Source organism: Mobula hypostoma, chromosome 6 (assembly GCF_963921235.1).
Source record: "Mobula hypostoma chromosome 6, sMobHyp1.1, whole genome shotgun sequence".
NCBI classification, from domain to species: Eukaryota; Metazoa; Chordata; class Chondrichthyes; order Myliobatiformes; family Myliobatidae; genus Mobula; species Mobula hypostoma.
In genome coordinates this window covers 137,960,167-137,976,377 of record NC_086102.1, presented here as the reverse complement: position 1 = coordinate 137,976,377, position 16,211 = coordinate 137,960,167, and the positions used below count along the sequence as shown (strand labels likewise).

Below are 16,211 nucleotides of genomic sequence, written 5' to 3'. Positions count from 1 at the left end.
ATTTATTCTAACTTTTGTTTCTGAGCACTGGGTGAAAGTTATTTAAACATGTTTAAGGCTTATTCCACCATCGCTCTCATGCAAGCTAGAACTTCCCTTTCATATAACTTCCAGGGAGGAACTTCAGTTAATTGAGCAATCAGATATGAATAAATGCTTTATTTAAATTTTGTCAATACTTTTAATTACATTTACAAATAATATTGAAGTTTGTGTGACGTTCATATCATCAGTGAATTGAACTTAATGTAATGAACTTAATTGTACTTAATTTACAGTACAAATTGCAAATTTATAATTTGTAACTTATCTTCTGTGGCATTATTCATTCTACTTTGAATACTATAACGTTTATAAGAATGGGAAGTATTACATAAGTTAATACATAATGTATTATGCTGCAGGTACCACAAAACTGGATCTCCTACTGATAAGCCCAAAAGAACATGCTGACAGCAGAAATTTAATCTATTTTGGGCTCCTAAGAACTGCAGGATGCTGAGGAAGCAGTTTCTCTCATAAAAGTCTTTCAGAAGTTCTCAGCCTTACATCTTTAGCTTTTCACTACTTCATCCCTCAATCAACTGTGACAAATTGTCAAGGAGTCGAAGGTACGAGCTGATCAGCACAAATATTCCAATGATACCGCCTCTGTTGATGGGTTCAGAATCTGTGATGAAGCTTGAGTGGGTGGGGGCTTCTTTTATCATCTTCCCAATGTTGACGAGTATTCCTGCACTTGTAAATTGGTTTATTATAGTCACATGTGCTCAAGCCACAGTGAAAAACTTGTCTTGCATAATGTTCATACAGATCAATTCGTTTTAACACTGTAAGGTAAACTCTTTAGCCTGAACAAAGATATTTTCTTTCCCAAACCTTCCTATTACTTGGAGAAAAGTTGTCATTTTCTTTTCTAAATTAGGGACAAAGTAAGAGTAGGTGACTAATTACTATTTTCTTTTCATGCAACACACACACTTGCGTTGTTTGTGTGTGTTGCTTGGATTTCCAGCATCTGCAGATTTTCTCTCGTTTGTAACGGACTATTTTTTTTTCACCATGGAGTTCACTTATTAAAACCATGTTTTGGTAATTCTGTCTGCAGTTTACACATATGAATACTCAGCATTTATTTGTGATGTTTTCGGCAACCTTATATTTAATCTTCTAATCAATTAATTTTAAACTCTGCTTTTAACCTTTAATGTACCTAAGAAGATCATCAATTGCTCTGAAAGTTTTGACTGAAGCTAATATTCTTTACTTCTTCCTTGAACTCAAATCTTTATGTTACATTTGCTATTTCTTTCAGGATTTAAGTAGTTACTGTACCAAGACAAATACAATCACAATCTTCGTCACTCAATAGCCTCTGGTTTGTAGTATGGACATCAAAAGCTTATACACATCACATGATTCAAATCAAGATGTAATGTGACTAGCATATTTATGGTTTCACACACACTAATGGATGCACAGATGCGAAAGGATGACAGACTTGCATTTATACTACCTCTTTCATGTCATCTTCAGAAAGCCCTTTAGAGTTTGCATAGCCAATAAGTACATGTTTTTCCAAATGTAGACACTATCACTTTGCGAAAATCATTATAAACAACTTGCACACAGCAATTGCATAGTTACAATCAATAAAAATAGTTGCAAGATCTTATGCATTGCAAATCAAAAATATAAAGGGCAAGCAGAAGAGCAGATACAGGCCACAATACCAAGGGGCGTGAAAGAGAGAAGTACTTCAACCATTGGTCTGCACAAACAGCCCTTGAAATTGGCACACAGAACCTGGCTCGAAGCATATTTATCAGACCTTTATAACAAATCAGAACTAATGAACAATAGAGCAGAGTGTGCATTAAATACATTGAATCCAATTATACAAGTTTTTGGAGAGGCTCATCAGGAGGTCTTTTGCTTTTAAGTGTTTGGCTCACTGCAAGTCTAATCCACCATTACTAGATTCCATTTTCTTTCTTTACTACCTGCCAGCTGCTTTCACTAGGAACTGCCCGACTTTCGGCTGTCTGAAAGCAGTGAGCCTCAGCAGAATGACTTTTGTTAATTCAAGATTGCTGCTAAAACTCAAAATGAGGACAAGGGTTTGAAGATTATTCTGATTTTCTCAAAAAGGGGTCACACAGCCTGCAGATTGCTCAACCTGGCTTTGAGCTTAAAATCCCGTAGAAAAATAGATAGTATTGTTTTACTTAGCTTATACAATGCATGATTTCTCGAAAAAATGGTCAATACATTTCATAGACCAGCAATACTATTTCCTTCAGAGAAAGGAGCTTCAAGGTTGTGACCTGGACCACACAAGTTTATATTTCTTTTAAACCATACCAAACTGAATCACAGAAACAGTAGCACAGATTCTATGGTCAGTAGCACAGTGATAGGGCTGGAATTGCAGCTTCCAAACAATGTAGTGGGTTGTTATACTATAACTCATGATAATCAGACAGCCAAACAATGTTAGTGCTTTGTGTGGATCTCAGACCTGTGCAAGCACCACAAGACACAGGGCAGAATTGTATGATTTTATCTATTGGAAGTTTTAGAGATGTAGGGAGTGAGGGAGCAGGCAGCATTTCTTCTACTGGTCTCCCTTGACAAGAATCTTTAAAGAACTTTGCGGGGTTAGAAATATGGACAGGCAGTGATGTATTTCTGATTACCAGTTTATCACAGTTTATTTTCTAGAGTGGAAAGCAATTACAAATTCAACTACAAACATGGAAAATATAAGTCAACAGAAATGTAAATTAACATTAATTATACCTGACTTACATGTACATAATGCAAAGCAACTATAGGTGGCCAACTACAACCATTGTTTCACCCACCGTCTTATCAAGACTATCAAAGCAGGATCTGGATCAACTGGAAAAATGGGCTGAGAAATGGCAAATGGAACTTAATGCTGACAAGTGTGAGGTGTTGCACTTTGGGAAGACCAACCATGGTAGGTCTTATATGGTGAGCAGTAGGACACTGAGGAATGTAGTAGAACAGAGGGATCTGAGAATAAGACCATAAGATGATAAGACAAAGGAGCAGAAGTCGGCCATTCGGCCCATTGAGTCTGCTCTGCCATTTTATCCTGAGCTGATCCATTCTCCCATTTAATCCCACTCTCCTGCCTTCTCACTATAACCTTTGATGCCCTTGCTACTCAGATACCTATCAATCTCTGCCTTAAATACACCCAATGACTTGGCCTCCACTGCTGCCCGTGGCAACAAATTCCATAGATTCACCACCCTCTGATTAAAAAAATTTCTTCGCATTTCTGTTCTGAATGGGCGCCCTTCAATCCTTAAGTCATGCCCTCTCGTACTGGACTCCCCCATCATGGGAAACAACTTTGCCACATCCACTCTGTCCATGCCTTTCAACATTTGAAATGTTTCTATGAGGTCTCCCCTCATTCTTCTAAATTCCAAGGAATACAGTCCAAGAGCAGACAAACATTCCTCATATGTTAACCCTCTCAGTCCCGGAATCATTCTAGTGAACCTTCTCTGTACCCTCTCCAATGTCAGCATATCCTTTCTTAAATAAGGAGACCAAAACTGCCCACAGTACTCCAAGTGAGGTCTCACCAGCGCCTGATAGAGCCTCAACATCACATCCCTGCTCCTATACTCTATTCCTCTAGAAATGAATGCCAACATTGCATTCGCCTTCTTCACCACCGACTCAACCTGGAGGTTAATCTTAAGGGTATCCTGTACAAGGACTCTCAAGTCCCATTGCATCTCAGAATTTTGAATTCTTTCCCTATTTAAATAATAGTCTACCCATATATTTCTTCTGCCAAAGTGCATAACCATACACTTTCCAACATTGTATTTCATTTGCCACTTCCTTGCCCATTCTTCCAATCTATCCAAGTCTCTTTGCAGACTCTCTGTTTCCTCAGCACAACCGGGCCTTCCACCTATTTTCGTATCGTCAGCAAACTTAGCCATAAAGCCATCTATTCCATAATCCAAATCGTTGATGTACAATGTAAGAAGAAGTGGCCCCAACACGGACCCCTGTGGAACACCAATGGTAACAGGCAGCCAACCAGAATAGGATCCCTTTATTCCCACTCTCTGTTTCCTGCCAATCAGCCAACGCTCTATCCACGTATGTAACTTTCCAGTAATTCCATGGGCTCTTATCTTGTTAAGTAGCTTCATGTGTGGCACCTTGTCAAAGGCCTTCTGAAAATCCAAATATACAACATCCACTGCATCTCCCTTGTCTAGCCTACTTGTAATTTCCTCAAAAAATTGTAATAGGTTTGTAGGGAGGATTTTCCTTTAAGGAATCCATGCTGAGTTCTGCCTATCTTGTCATATGCCTCCAGGTACTCTGTAACCTCATCCTTGACAATCGACTCCAACAACTTCCAACCACTGATGTCAAGCTAACAGGTCTATAGTTTCCTTTTTACTTCTTTGCCCCCTTCTTAAATAGCGGAGTGACGTTTGCAATCTTCCAGTCCTCCGGAACCATGCCAGAATCTATTGACTTTTGAAAGATCATCGCTAATGCCTCCGCAATCTCCACAGCTACTTCCTTCAGAACACGAGGGTGCATTCCATCTGGTCCGGGAGATTTATCTACCTTTAGACTATTCAGCTAGTAATACAGATCAATAGTTTCATGGAAGAGGCATTACAGGTAGATAGGATCGTAATGAAAATTTTTTGGCACATGGCCTTCATAAATCAATGTATTTAGTACAGAAGTTGGGATGTTATGTTGAAATAGTATAAGAGGCATTTTTTGGAACATTGTGTGCAGGTTTTGTCACCTACTTACAGGAAAGATGTAAAGAAAATTGAAAGAGTGCAGAGTAAACTTGCAGGGATGTTGCAGGTCTTAAGAACCTGAGTTATAGGCAAAGGTTGAATAGGATAGGACCTTATTCCCTAGTACACAAGAGAGTGACAGTAGATCTGATAGGGGTATTCAAAATTATGAGCTTTATAGATGAAAAAATGCAAGCAGGGTTTTTCCACGGAGGTTGGCTGAAACTCAACTCCAAGTCATAGGTTAAGGTTGAAAGGTGAAATGTTTAGTCATAGTCATAGTCATACTTTATTAATCCCGGGGGGAATTGGTTTTCGTTACAGTTGCTCCATAAATAATAAATAGTAACAGAACCATAAATAGTTAAATAGTAATATGTAAATTATGCCAGTAAATTATGAAATAAGTCCAGGACCAGCCTATTGGCTCAGGATGTCTGACTTTCCAAGGGAGGAGTTGTAAAGTTTGATGGCCACAGGCAGGAATGACTTCCTATGACGCTCAGTGCTGCATCTCGGTGGAATGAGCCTCTGGCTGAATGTACTCCTGTGCCACCCAGTACATTATGTAGTGGATGGGAGACATTGACCAAGATAGCATGCAACTTAGACAGCATCCTCTTTTCAGACACCACCGCCAGAGAGTCCAGTTCCATCCCCACAACATCACTGGCCTTACGAATGAGTTTGTTGATTCTGTTGGTGTCTGCCACCCTCAGCCTGCTGCCCCAGCACACAACAGCAAACATGATAGCACTGGCCACCACAGACTTGTAGAACATCCTCAGCATCGTCCGGCAGATGTTAAAGGACCTCAGTCTTCTCAGGAAATAGAGACGGCTCTGACCCTTCTTGTAGACAGCCTCAGTGTCCTTTGACCAGTCCAGTTTATTGTCAATTTGTATCCCCAGGTACTTGTAATCCTGCACCATGTCCACACTGACCCCCTGGATGGAAACAGGGGTCACCGGTGCCTTAGCTCTCCTCAGGTCTACCACCAGCTCCTTAGTCTTTTTCACATTAAGCTGCAGATAATTCTGCTCACACCATGTGACAAAGTTTCCTACCATAGCCCTGTACTCAGCCTCATCTCTCTTGCTGATGCATCCAACTATGGCAGGGAACAGGAGAAAAAACCTCTTACTTGGAGGGTTGTGAGGGTGTAGAACGAGCTGCTAGTGCAAGTGGTGGATTCAATTTCAACATTTAAGAGAAACTTCGACAGGTCCACATGGGTGGAGGTGGTATGGAGGGCTATGGTCCGAGTGCATGTCGACAGGACTTGGCAGATTAATGGTTCGACACGGACTGGGTGGGCCAAAGGGCCTGTTTCTGTGCTGTAGTGTTCTAGGATTCTAAATCATTACAAAGTATGCATGCAAAAATAGTTAGGTTTAACTTCATTTTTAAAATTTAAACATTTGAATGCAACTAATAGTGATATTGCTTATAATGTCAGAAAACTATTTGTCTGTAATTGCAGCTATAGAAAACAGTCTTCAATAGTTTTCACCTTCATGGATATATATATGTTTTAGTCATCTTTATACATGAAGTTAAAAGTGATTTATGCTCTGAGCCGAGATTGTAATATGGACTCTTAGAATTTATTGCATTCCGAAGTAATGGAACCTTATCTAAAAGTAAGGCTGAAGAGAAAGATGATTATGGAAAACGTGATGGAATATGTGAATTATTTGGATGGCTGAGCATAACAGGATTTAGTATTTTTCCTATGATTGCATTTTTAAAACTATATTTTAATTGAATTTTACTTATATTTCACATATACAAACAATAATAATAATTAAACTAAATAGTGAAACATGTCCTCATGTTTTTCACAATCTTCAAAGGAAAAGGAATATAACATTTCACATACTTCATATATTTAACAAAGAAATAAATTAACACATCAAAAAAAAACATAGAAGCACTCAAAAACACACAGCTATTTCAAAATGACTGTGCATCTTGACACCCAGTTCCCTGACATCCTGGATACTTGTGTTAAATGTTTAGAAGAAAAGGGTACTGTGTTTCACTGTGTATGGGACTGTCCAAAATTAAAAAGATACTGGAAAACAGTTGTTCAGATTATATCTGAGATTGTTGGAATAAAGGTGCATCACTAAGCAAAAATGTGTGTACTAGGTATATATCCAAAGAACTTAACTGTTAGTTCAAAACAGTCAATTTTAATTGACTTTAGACTCCTGCAGGCCAGGAGGATGATGGCTTTATCTTGGAGAAAAGTGGATATACCTTCGATACATGTATGGGTGAAGGAGATGGCATCTTGTATTGTATTGGAGACTGACTTACATAACCAGAAGAAGGGTGGGAGAATTTCAAAATGTATAACTGCATTTTAAGTAATTTTTATGTTGGGTATTTATTTGTTTTTTTTTGCTTTTAATAAACTGCCTTCTTAGCTGCTTTTCAGATCTGGATTATATACAGTGGGCATTACAAAGTGCTGGAAAAATATCACATACATTGTTTCCACAGAACCCTCCAAATTCTGAACAACAAGCAAACTATCATCTCAGTTTCTTCCAAGGCCAACAGCTCAGTATTGCGTACCTTGTCACATTCAGCTGTCTGCAGTGGACATGCAAGATCAATGACGTCTTGGATACCAGATTCCTAAAACAGAGATTGGGTGAGACTAGAACTAAAGATTCTGGTTATGAGAGTTATGTAAGGGTGAAAGGTGAAATGTTTACGGGGAACATGAGGAGGAACAACTTCACTCAGAGGATGGTGAGTGTGTGGACTGAGCTGTCAGTGTAAATGGTGGATGCGGTTCAATTTCAATATTTAAGAGAAATTTGGACAGGTGCATAGATGGGATAGGCATGGAGGGCTATGTTCCAGGTGCTGCTTGATGGGACTATGCAGATTAATAGTTCGGCATGGATTAGATGGGCAGAACGGCCTGTTTCTGTGCTGCAGTGTTCTATGACTCTCAGAAGACAGTACCTATCATGGGGAGAGATTTCCTGGTGGACAGAAGATTTAATGATATGCTGAAAATCTCCTTGAAGAAATGCAACATCTCACTGATTCCAGGAAATTCTGGCCCATGAACCCCAAAATGCAAAAGGGACATTTGTAATGCCTTACATTAAGAGTTCACACAGACCTTGAGTATACAGCACAGTATATCAGCTCACGAACTATCAATCCACCTATCTTGCCAGCAACATCCTGCATCATCTGTGAAAGGGACTGTGGTGCCTACATTAGCCTCATCACGCACTTCAGAACTCTCAGAACTGGAATAGATCCTCAATATCAAGAAACTGTCTAAGGAGAAGAATCTTTCAAATTCAACTGTGCTTTGAACTCATCCTATAAAGAAACACAGGCCTGAAGCTTTGATATATGTTCATGGTCTTCAGCGTCTGTAGCCATCCAGTTCAATGTTTGATGTTTTGACCATTCAGAGATGCCCTTCCACACACCACTGTTGTGATATGTGGTTATTTGAGTTACTATTGCCTCCTGTCAGCCTGAACCAGTTTGGCCATTCTCTCCTCACTTCTCTCATTAACAAGGCATTTCCACCCACAGAACTGCTGCTCACTGTATGTTATAATTTTGTTTTTCACACCACTCTCTGTTAACTCCAGAGGGTTGTGTGTGAAAATTCCAGGAAGATCAGCAGTTTCTGAAATACTCAAACCACCCCATCTGGCACCAACAATGATTCCACGGTAAAGCTAACTTAGACCACATTTCTTCCCCATTCTGATGTTTGGTCTGAACACGAACTGAATCCCTTGACCATGTCTGCAAGTTTTTCATGCATTGAATTGCTGCCACATGATTGCTTGATTATATATTTGCATTAATGAACAGGTATATAGGTTTATCTAGTAAGGTGGCCACAGAGTGTGATGGATATTCAAAAAATTAGTTTCCTAACAGAGCCCATATAAGCAAACTAGCTATAAGCTCAGTGTATTGATCCAGGAAGTTGACTGAAAACTGACTATAGAGAAAAAAAAGGGAGTTAATGCAAATAGATTGTGCAGATTAAGGAAGCTCAGAGCAATAGAATTTAGCAATCGAAGCAAAATGTAATCCATCAGGTTATACAAAGCTTCTATCAACTTTCAGTACTTTGGTGGTAAACAATACAATTGCAATACATTCAAAGATGCGGAATAATATTGGAAAGTAAACACAATCCCCTAATTATCTTCTCTCAGCCGTCCCTTCCAGAACAGATTTTATGCCAACTGCATCCAAAACATAGAGATGAACATAGAAGTACCTCCACTCCAACTTCCTCAGAAAGTCACATTACAAGAGCTTATATTTCTCATCCAACTAACTGTTGTTATGCTTTCCTATGCCTGGCAGCTTAATACATTAAAGAACTGAGCAAATGAGCATCTGTGTGGTGCACTGTACCCTAGATAGTATTCTGACTGCAGATTATCATCATATGTAAGGCAGAGTAGACTGAAATATCGAAGGAAATTTTACTAATTTTAAAGAAAATCTTAAAATATTCAGGGAAAGGAAGATTGCATTCACTGTCATGTAAACAACAGTACATCCACTGAGGAAGGTTGACGGAAATATCATTATCAAAAGAACATCTTCTGTTCTACAGCATCTTACCTGTGCCAAGGAAGTGCTACGTCCCCTGTTGACATCTAATCCCAAATCTCGGCACCGTCCACCTTTATTACCAGAGTTGCATTTGTAGCAAGTCCATCTTGTCTGTCCTTCAATTTGAATTCCACAGTCTTTACTTTGGAGACAATGTGAGTGGTAGATATGGCCACAACTGCAGGTGAAATGAACAGAGATTAAAATGATCTTCTGATTAAAGACGGCACTGGTGAAGCACAGTGATGACTTGCTGGCAGCAAACTAAACTACTAACTAGTTTATTAATCACACTTTTTCTCATTTACCGTCATGGCAATCAATAGCCTGTAACTTCCCTTTCGTACTTGACCTTTTGAAACAGTTTATGACCCGGCATTTTTTGCGGTGTGAAACGAAGTCTCGTGATTGTAGCACGGCGGGTATGATCCAAAGTGAGGCGGTAGGGACCTGGCTTGAGAACGGTGAATGAGCCCATGTTTGGCCACTGCTGCAGCGGACTTGAGGCAATTCGACATGGCAGAACTGAGGCGAGACAGAGTTGAGGCAGCAAAGTCCTGGCCAGAGAGCGAGAAACGATGTATGGCTGATTTAGGCACTGGGCCAGATAGTAAAGGTTTGGTACGGACTGCATCAAGGTGGCGGGGCCAGTCTGAGTGCTTATCAAAGCAGCAGAGCCTGGATCGTAAAGTGAGGAATGACCTGAGGTTTGGCCAATTTAAGCGCTAGGCCAGATTGAAAAGGTCAGGATTTCGGGGCCAGAGGAGAGGGACAGGCCAGTGTTCAGCTCACTGCTTGTGAGATTTACTTGTCTCTACTCTGAACTAATGGGCTCCTGGACCGACTGCAGTGATGACTGGCTTCGTGGCTGTGGACTCACTTTTGTGAATTACAGTTCAGAATGCTATTTGCTTACTTTTATTGTTTGCATGATTTGTTTTTTTTTGCACATTGGGTGTCTAATGGTCTTCTTTAATAGGTTTTATTGGATTTGTTTGTTTTGTGGAAGCCTGTAAGGAGATGAATCTCAAGGCTGTATGTAGTATATACATACTTTGATAATAAATGTACTCAGAACTTTGGATCATTATTTATCACTGAGTGGTAGCCAGGTCAAGGGGCATTAAAGAAGGAGAAAGATTTAAAGTTAGCTTTAATTGCATATGTACATCAAAACATACAGTGAAATGTGTTATTTGCATCAAATCAGATTAGTGAGGATTGTGCTGGGGGCAGCCTGCACGTGTCACCATGGTTCTGCACCGATATAGCATGCTCACAACTCACTAATCTTAACCATACGTCTTTGGTTTGTGGGGGAAACCAGAGCACCAGAAGGAAATCCACAGTCACATGTAAAGACTCCTTACAGAGGGCGTCAGGAATTGAAGGTTCTTACAGCTAGTGCTGTAATAGTGTTAGTCCACCAATGCCAGAAGCTCTCAATTTTGAACACTTGTGTTCTCCAAGAATGGGTAACATGGGGCTGCATAGCCTCCTCCTCTTTATATGCCTATTGACAGCATGGCTCTTTCCAGATCTAAATACACGGCTCATTTACTTTTACAAATGTGCACACAGTGGGTGAGTACATTGCAGAGGTATTTGCGAGAATAATTTGAGATTATTTGAACGCTGCAGCCTTAGACTTTTGTAGATAGTGGATCTTCCAGTTTAGTCATGGCTTCCAGTTTGGAAACACCCAAATTTTCCTCTTTGGTACCCAGACCTCCATACACTTGCTGATAAAGTCCATGATGGCAGTGACATACTCATCTCAGCAGGCTGCTAAATCTCTGAACATAGACAAGTCTACTGACCAAAGCAGTCATGTAGAATCTCATGCATTTCCTCAGACCAGCACTGAACAACATTCTATACTGGATGCCTCACATTTCAGCTTCTGTTTTGATGTGGGGAGAAGGAGCACTGTCTGGTGGACTGATTTGCCAAGTGTGGACGAAATTGGCTCAGCAGGCAACTTTGATGTTTGGACAAAGGTGTTATATATTCAGACTTTTATATATGGCTGATAACGTGTTCTTCTGATCCATTCCCACACTGAAAGTAAAGTTTTCCGTAAATTCACTTTGCATAAGAAAAAACAACATGCTTTGCTTGGGAACTGGATAGTATTTTGCCCTCAAGACCATGAAAACTCAATTATTCTGATTCACATCATTCACTTCATCAGTGTTTGCAAAACATTGTTAATCAACATTGTGTTTGTTGCTAATCAAAACTGGCCAAGTTTCAATTATAGAACAATCTGTGTTACATAAAGGAGTTTGATGCACACTACAGAAACAGAAAAAAATGCTGCTCATGTGTTATTTGCTATTAAAAACACTGTCAAGTCTATTTTTAGCAATCTGTTTCAAATCTGGGCCTGCATTCAGCTTGCTAATATTGGTAACAAAGGATGATATTAAGTTTCACGATGCATAAAATTTTAATTAATCCATTAAATTCTAATCATAAGACCATAAGATATAAGAGCAGAATTAGGCCACTCAGCCCATTGGGTCTGCTCCACCATTCCATCATGGCTGATTTATTATCTCTTTCAAACCCACTCTCCCGACTTTTTCCCGTAACCTTGAATGCCCTGATTAACCAAGAACCTATCAACTTCCACTTTAGATAAACACAATGATTTGGCCTCCACTGCCATCCCTGGCACTAAATTCCACATATTCACTACCCTCTAGCTAAAGGAAATCCTTCTCATCTCTGTTCTAAATGAATGTCCCTCTATTCTGACACAGTGCCTTCTGGTCCTATACTAACCAAATATAGGAAACATTCTCTCCACATCCATTCTACTTAGGTCTTTCAATATTCGATAGGTTTCAATAAGACCCTCCCCACATTCTTCTAAACTCCAGTGAGTACAAGCCCAGAGCCATCAAATGCTCAATTGTTAACCCTTTCATTCCCAGAATCATCTCGTGAACCTCCTCTGGACCTTCTCCAATGCAAGCATATTTTTTCTTATATCAGGCTTTCTAATCTCAACACAAAGATGCACTGTAATAGAATCATAGTCATAGAGCATGGAAACAGGCCCCTTAGCCCAACTCATCCATGCTAACCAAGATGGCAATCTATTTGTCCGTTTTTGGTCCATCCCTTTGTTATCCATATATCTGTCCAAATGCCTTTGAAATGTTGTTATTGTACCTGCCACGTTCTCTGGAAGCTCATTCCATATACACCCAGTCTCTGCGAAGAAGTTGCCCTTCAGGTACCTTTTAATCATTAAATATATGTCTTCCAGTTTTAAACTCCCTTACCCTGGGAAAAAAGACTGATATGTGGCAGACATAATTTTATATACATATAGTCACCTCGCAGTCTTCTATTCTCCAAGGAATAAAATCCTACCCTGTCCAATCTGTCCCTGTAACCCAGACCCTCAGCTTCCGGCCACATTCTCATAAATCTTCTTTGCGTTCTTTCCAGATTAATGGTGTCTTTCCTACAACAGGGCAACCAAAAATATACACAATACTTCAAGTGCAACCTTATACAACTGCAACATAGTATTCCTATACTAAATGCCCTCACTAATGAAGGCCAGCATGCCAAATGCCTTGCATAGAAACACAGAAAACCTACAGCTCGATACAGGCCATTCGGATCACAATGCTGTGCTGAACATAAACTTACTTTAGACATTACGTAGGGTTACCCATAGTCCTCTATTTTTCTAAGTTCCATGCACCTATCCAAGAGTCTCTTAGAACACCCTATTGTATCCGCCTCCAGCACCGTCGCCAGTAGCCCATTCCATGCACTCACCACTCTCTACGTAAAAAACTTACCCGACATCTCCTCTGTACCTGCTTCCAAGCACCTTAAAACTGTGCCCTCTCGTGTTAGCCATTTCAGCCCTGGAAAAAAGCCTCTGACTATCCACACGATCAATGACTTTCACCACCTTGTACACCTCTATCAGGTCACCTCTCATCCTCCATCGCTCCAAGGAGAAAAGGACAAGTTCACTCAACCTATTCTCATAAGGTATGCTCCCCAATCCAGGTAACATCCTTGTAAATCTCCTCTGCACGCTTTCTATAGTTTCCACATCCTTCCTGTAGTGAGGCGACCAGAAATGAGCACAGTACTCCAAGTGGGGTTTGACCAGGGTCCTACGTAGCTGTAACATTACCTTTCGGCTCTTGAACTCAATCTCACGGTTAATGAAGGCCAACATACCATATACCTTCTTAACTGCACAGTCAACCTGTGCAGCAGCTTTGAGTGTCCTATGGACTCGGACTCCAAGATCCCTCTGATCCTCCACACTGCCAAGAGTCCTACCATTAATAATATATTCTGCCATCATATTTGACCTACCAAAATGAACCACCTCACACTCATCTGGGCTGAACTCCATCTGCCACTTCTCAACCCAGTTTTGCATCCTATCGATGTCCTGCTGTGATCTCTGAACGCTTTCCACACTATCCAAAACACCCCCAACCTTAGCGTTATCAGCAAATTTACTAACCTATCTCTCCACTTCCTCATCCAGGTTATTTATAAAAATCACGAAGAGAAGGGATACCAGAACAGATCCCTGAGGCACACCACTGGTCACTGACCTTCATGCAGAATATGACCCATCTACAAACACTCTTTGTCTTCTGTGGGCAAGCCAGTTCTGGATCCACAAAGCAATGTGCCCTTGGATCCCATGCCTCCTTACTTTCTTAATAAGCATTGCATGGGGTACTTTATCAAATGCCTTGCTGAAATCCATATACGCTACATCTACTGCTCTACCTTCATCAATGTGTTTAGTCACATCCTCAAAAAGTTCAATCAGGCTCATAATGCATGACGTGCCTTTCACAAAGCCATTCTGACTATGCCTAATCATAATAGCTCTCCAAATGTTCATAAATCCTGCCTCTTAGGATCTTTGCCATCAACTTACCAACCACTGAAGAAACACTCATTGGTCTATAATTTCCTGGCCTATCTCTACTACCTTTCTTGAATAAGGGAACAACATCTGCAACTCTCCAATCCTCTGGAACCTCTCTCATCCCCATTGATGTAAAGATCATTGCCAGAGGCTCAGCAATCTCCTCCCTCATCTCCCACAGTAGCCTTGGGTACATCTCGTCTGGTCCTGGTGACTTATCTAACTTGATGCTTTCCAAAAGCTCCAGCACATCCTCTTCCACATACTCAAGCATTTCAGTCCACTGTAAATCATCCCTACAATTGCCAAGATCCTTTTCCGTAGAGAATACTGAAGCAAAGTATTCACTAAGTACAAACAACAGGAATTCTGCAGATGCTGGAAATTCAAGCAACATACATCAAAGTTGCTGGTGAACGCAGCAGGCCAAGCAGCATCTATAGGAAGAGGCGCAGTCGACGTTTCAGGCCGAGACCCTTCGTCAGGACTAACTGAAGGAAGAGTGAGTAAGGGATTTGAAAGCTGGAGGGGGAGGGGGAGATGCAAAATGATAGGAGAAGACAGGAGGGGGAGGGATAGAGCCGAGAGTTGGACAGGTGATAGGCAAAAGGGGATACGAGAGGATCATGGGACAGGAGGTCCGGGAAGAAAGACGGGGGGGGGGGGTGACCCAGAGGATGGGCAAGAGGTATATTCAGAGGGACAGAGGGAGAAAAAGGAGAGTGAGAGAAAGAATGTGTGCATAAAAATGAGTAACAGATGGGGTACGAGGGGGAGGTGGGGCCTTAGCGGAAGTTAGAGAAGTCGATGTTCATGCCATCAGGTTGGAGGCTACCCAGACGGAATATAAGGTGTTGTTCCTCCAACGTGAGTGTGGCTTCATCTTTACAGTAGAGAAGGCCGTGGATAGACATGTCAGAATGGGAATGGGATGTGGAATTAAAATGTGTGGCCACTGGGAGATCCTGCTTTCTCTGGCGGACAGAGCGTAGATGTTCAGCAAAGCGGTCTCCCAGTCTACGTCGGGTCTCACCAATATATAAAAGGCCACATCAGGAGCACCGGACGCAGTATATCACCCCAGTCGACTCACAGGTGAAGTGATGCCTCACCTGGAAGGACTGTTTGGGGCCCTGAATGGTGGTAAGGGAGGAAGTGTAAGGGCATGTGTAGCACTTGTTCCGCTTACACAGATAAGTGCCAGGAGGGAGATCAGTGGGGAGGGATGGGGGGGACGAATGGACAAGGGAGTTGTGTAGGGAGCGATCCCTGCGGAATGCAGAGAGAGGGGGGGAGGGAAAGATGTGCTTAGTGGTGGGATCTCTGCTTCCTCGTCCAGTTCCATACACACTTTTCTACTGTCACATTTGATTGGTCCTATTCTCTCACGTCTTATCCTCTCGCTCTTCACATACTTGTAGAATGCCTTGGGGTTTTCCTTAATCCTGCTCGCCAAGGCATATCCCCTGAACATTTGCCACATTTCTGCCATAAATTTCCCTGAGAACATCTGCTCCCAATTTATACTTCCAAGTTCCTGCCTGATAGCTTCATATTTCCCCTTACTCCAATTAAATGTTTTCCATACTTGTCTGCTCCTATCCCTCTCCAATGCTATGGTAAAGAAGTAGAACTGTGATCACTATCTCTAAAATGCTGTCCGACTGAGAGCCCTGACACCTGACCAGGTTACATTCCCCAATACCAGATCAAGTACAGCCTCTCCTCTTGGAGGCTTATCTACATATTGTTTCAGGAGACCTTCATGAACACACCTAACAAACTCTACCTCATCTAAACCCCTTGCTCTAGGGAGA

At 41.2% G+C, this 16,211-nt stretch overlaps 1 protein-coding gene across 2 annotated transcripts in view; it reads right to left on the bottom strand.

Moving 5' to 3' along the window:
- The window catches only part of vps8 (VPS8 subunit of CORVET complex), a 682,661-nt gene that overhangs the window by 197,401 nt on the left and 469,049 nt on the right, over window positions 1-16,211 (bottom strand). For both annotated transcript variants that reach the window (XM_063051804.1, XM_063051802.1), the window contains one exon: window positions 9,468-9,636. In XM_063051804.1, coding sequence (XP_062907874.1) covers window positions 9,468-9,636 — 169 coding nt within the window. The remainder of the gene's footprint in view (window positions 1-9,467; window positions 9,637-16,211) is intronic.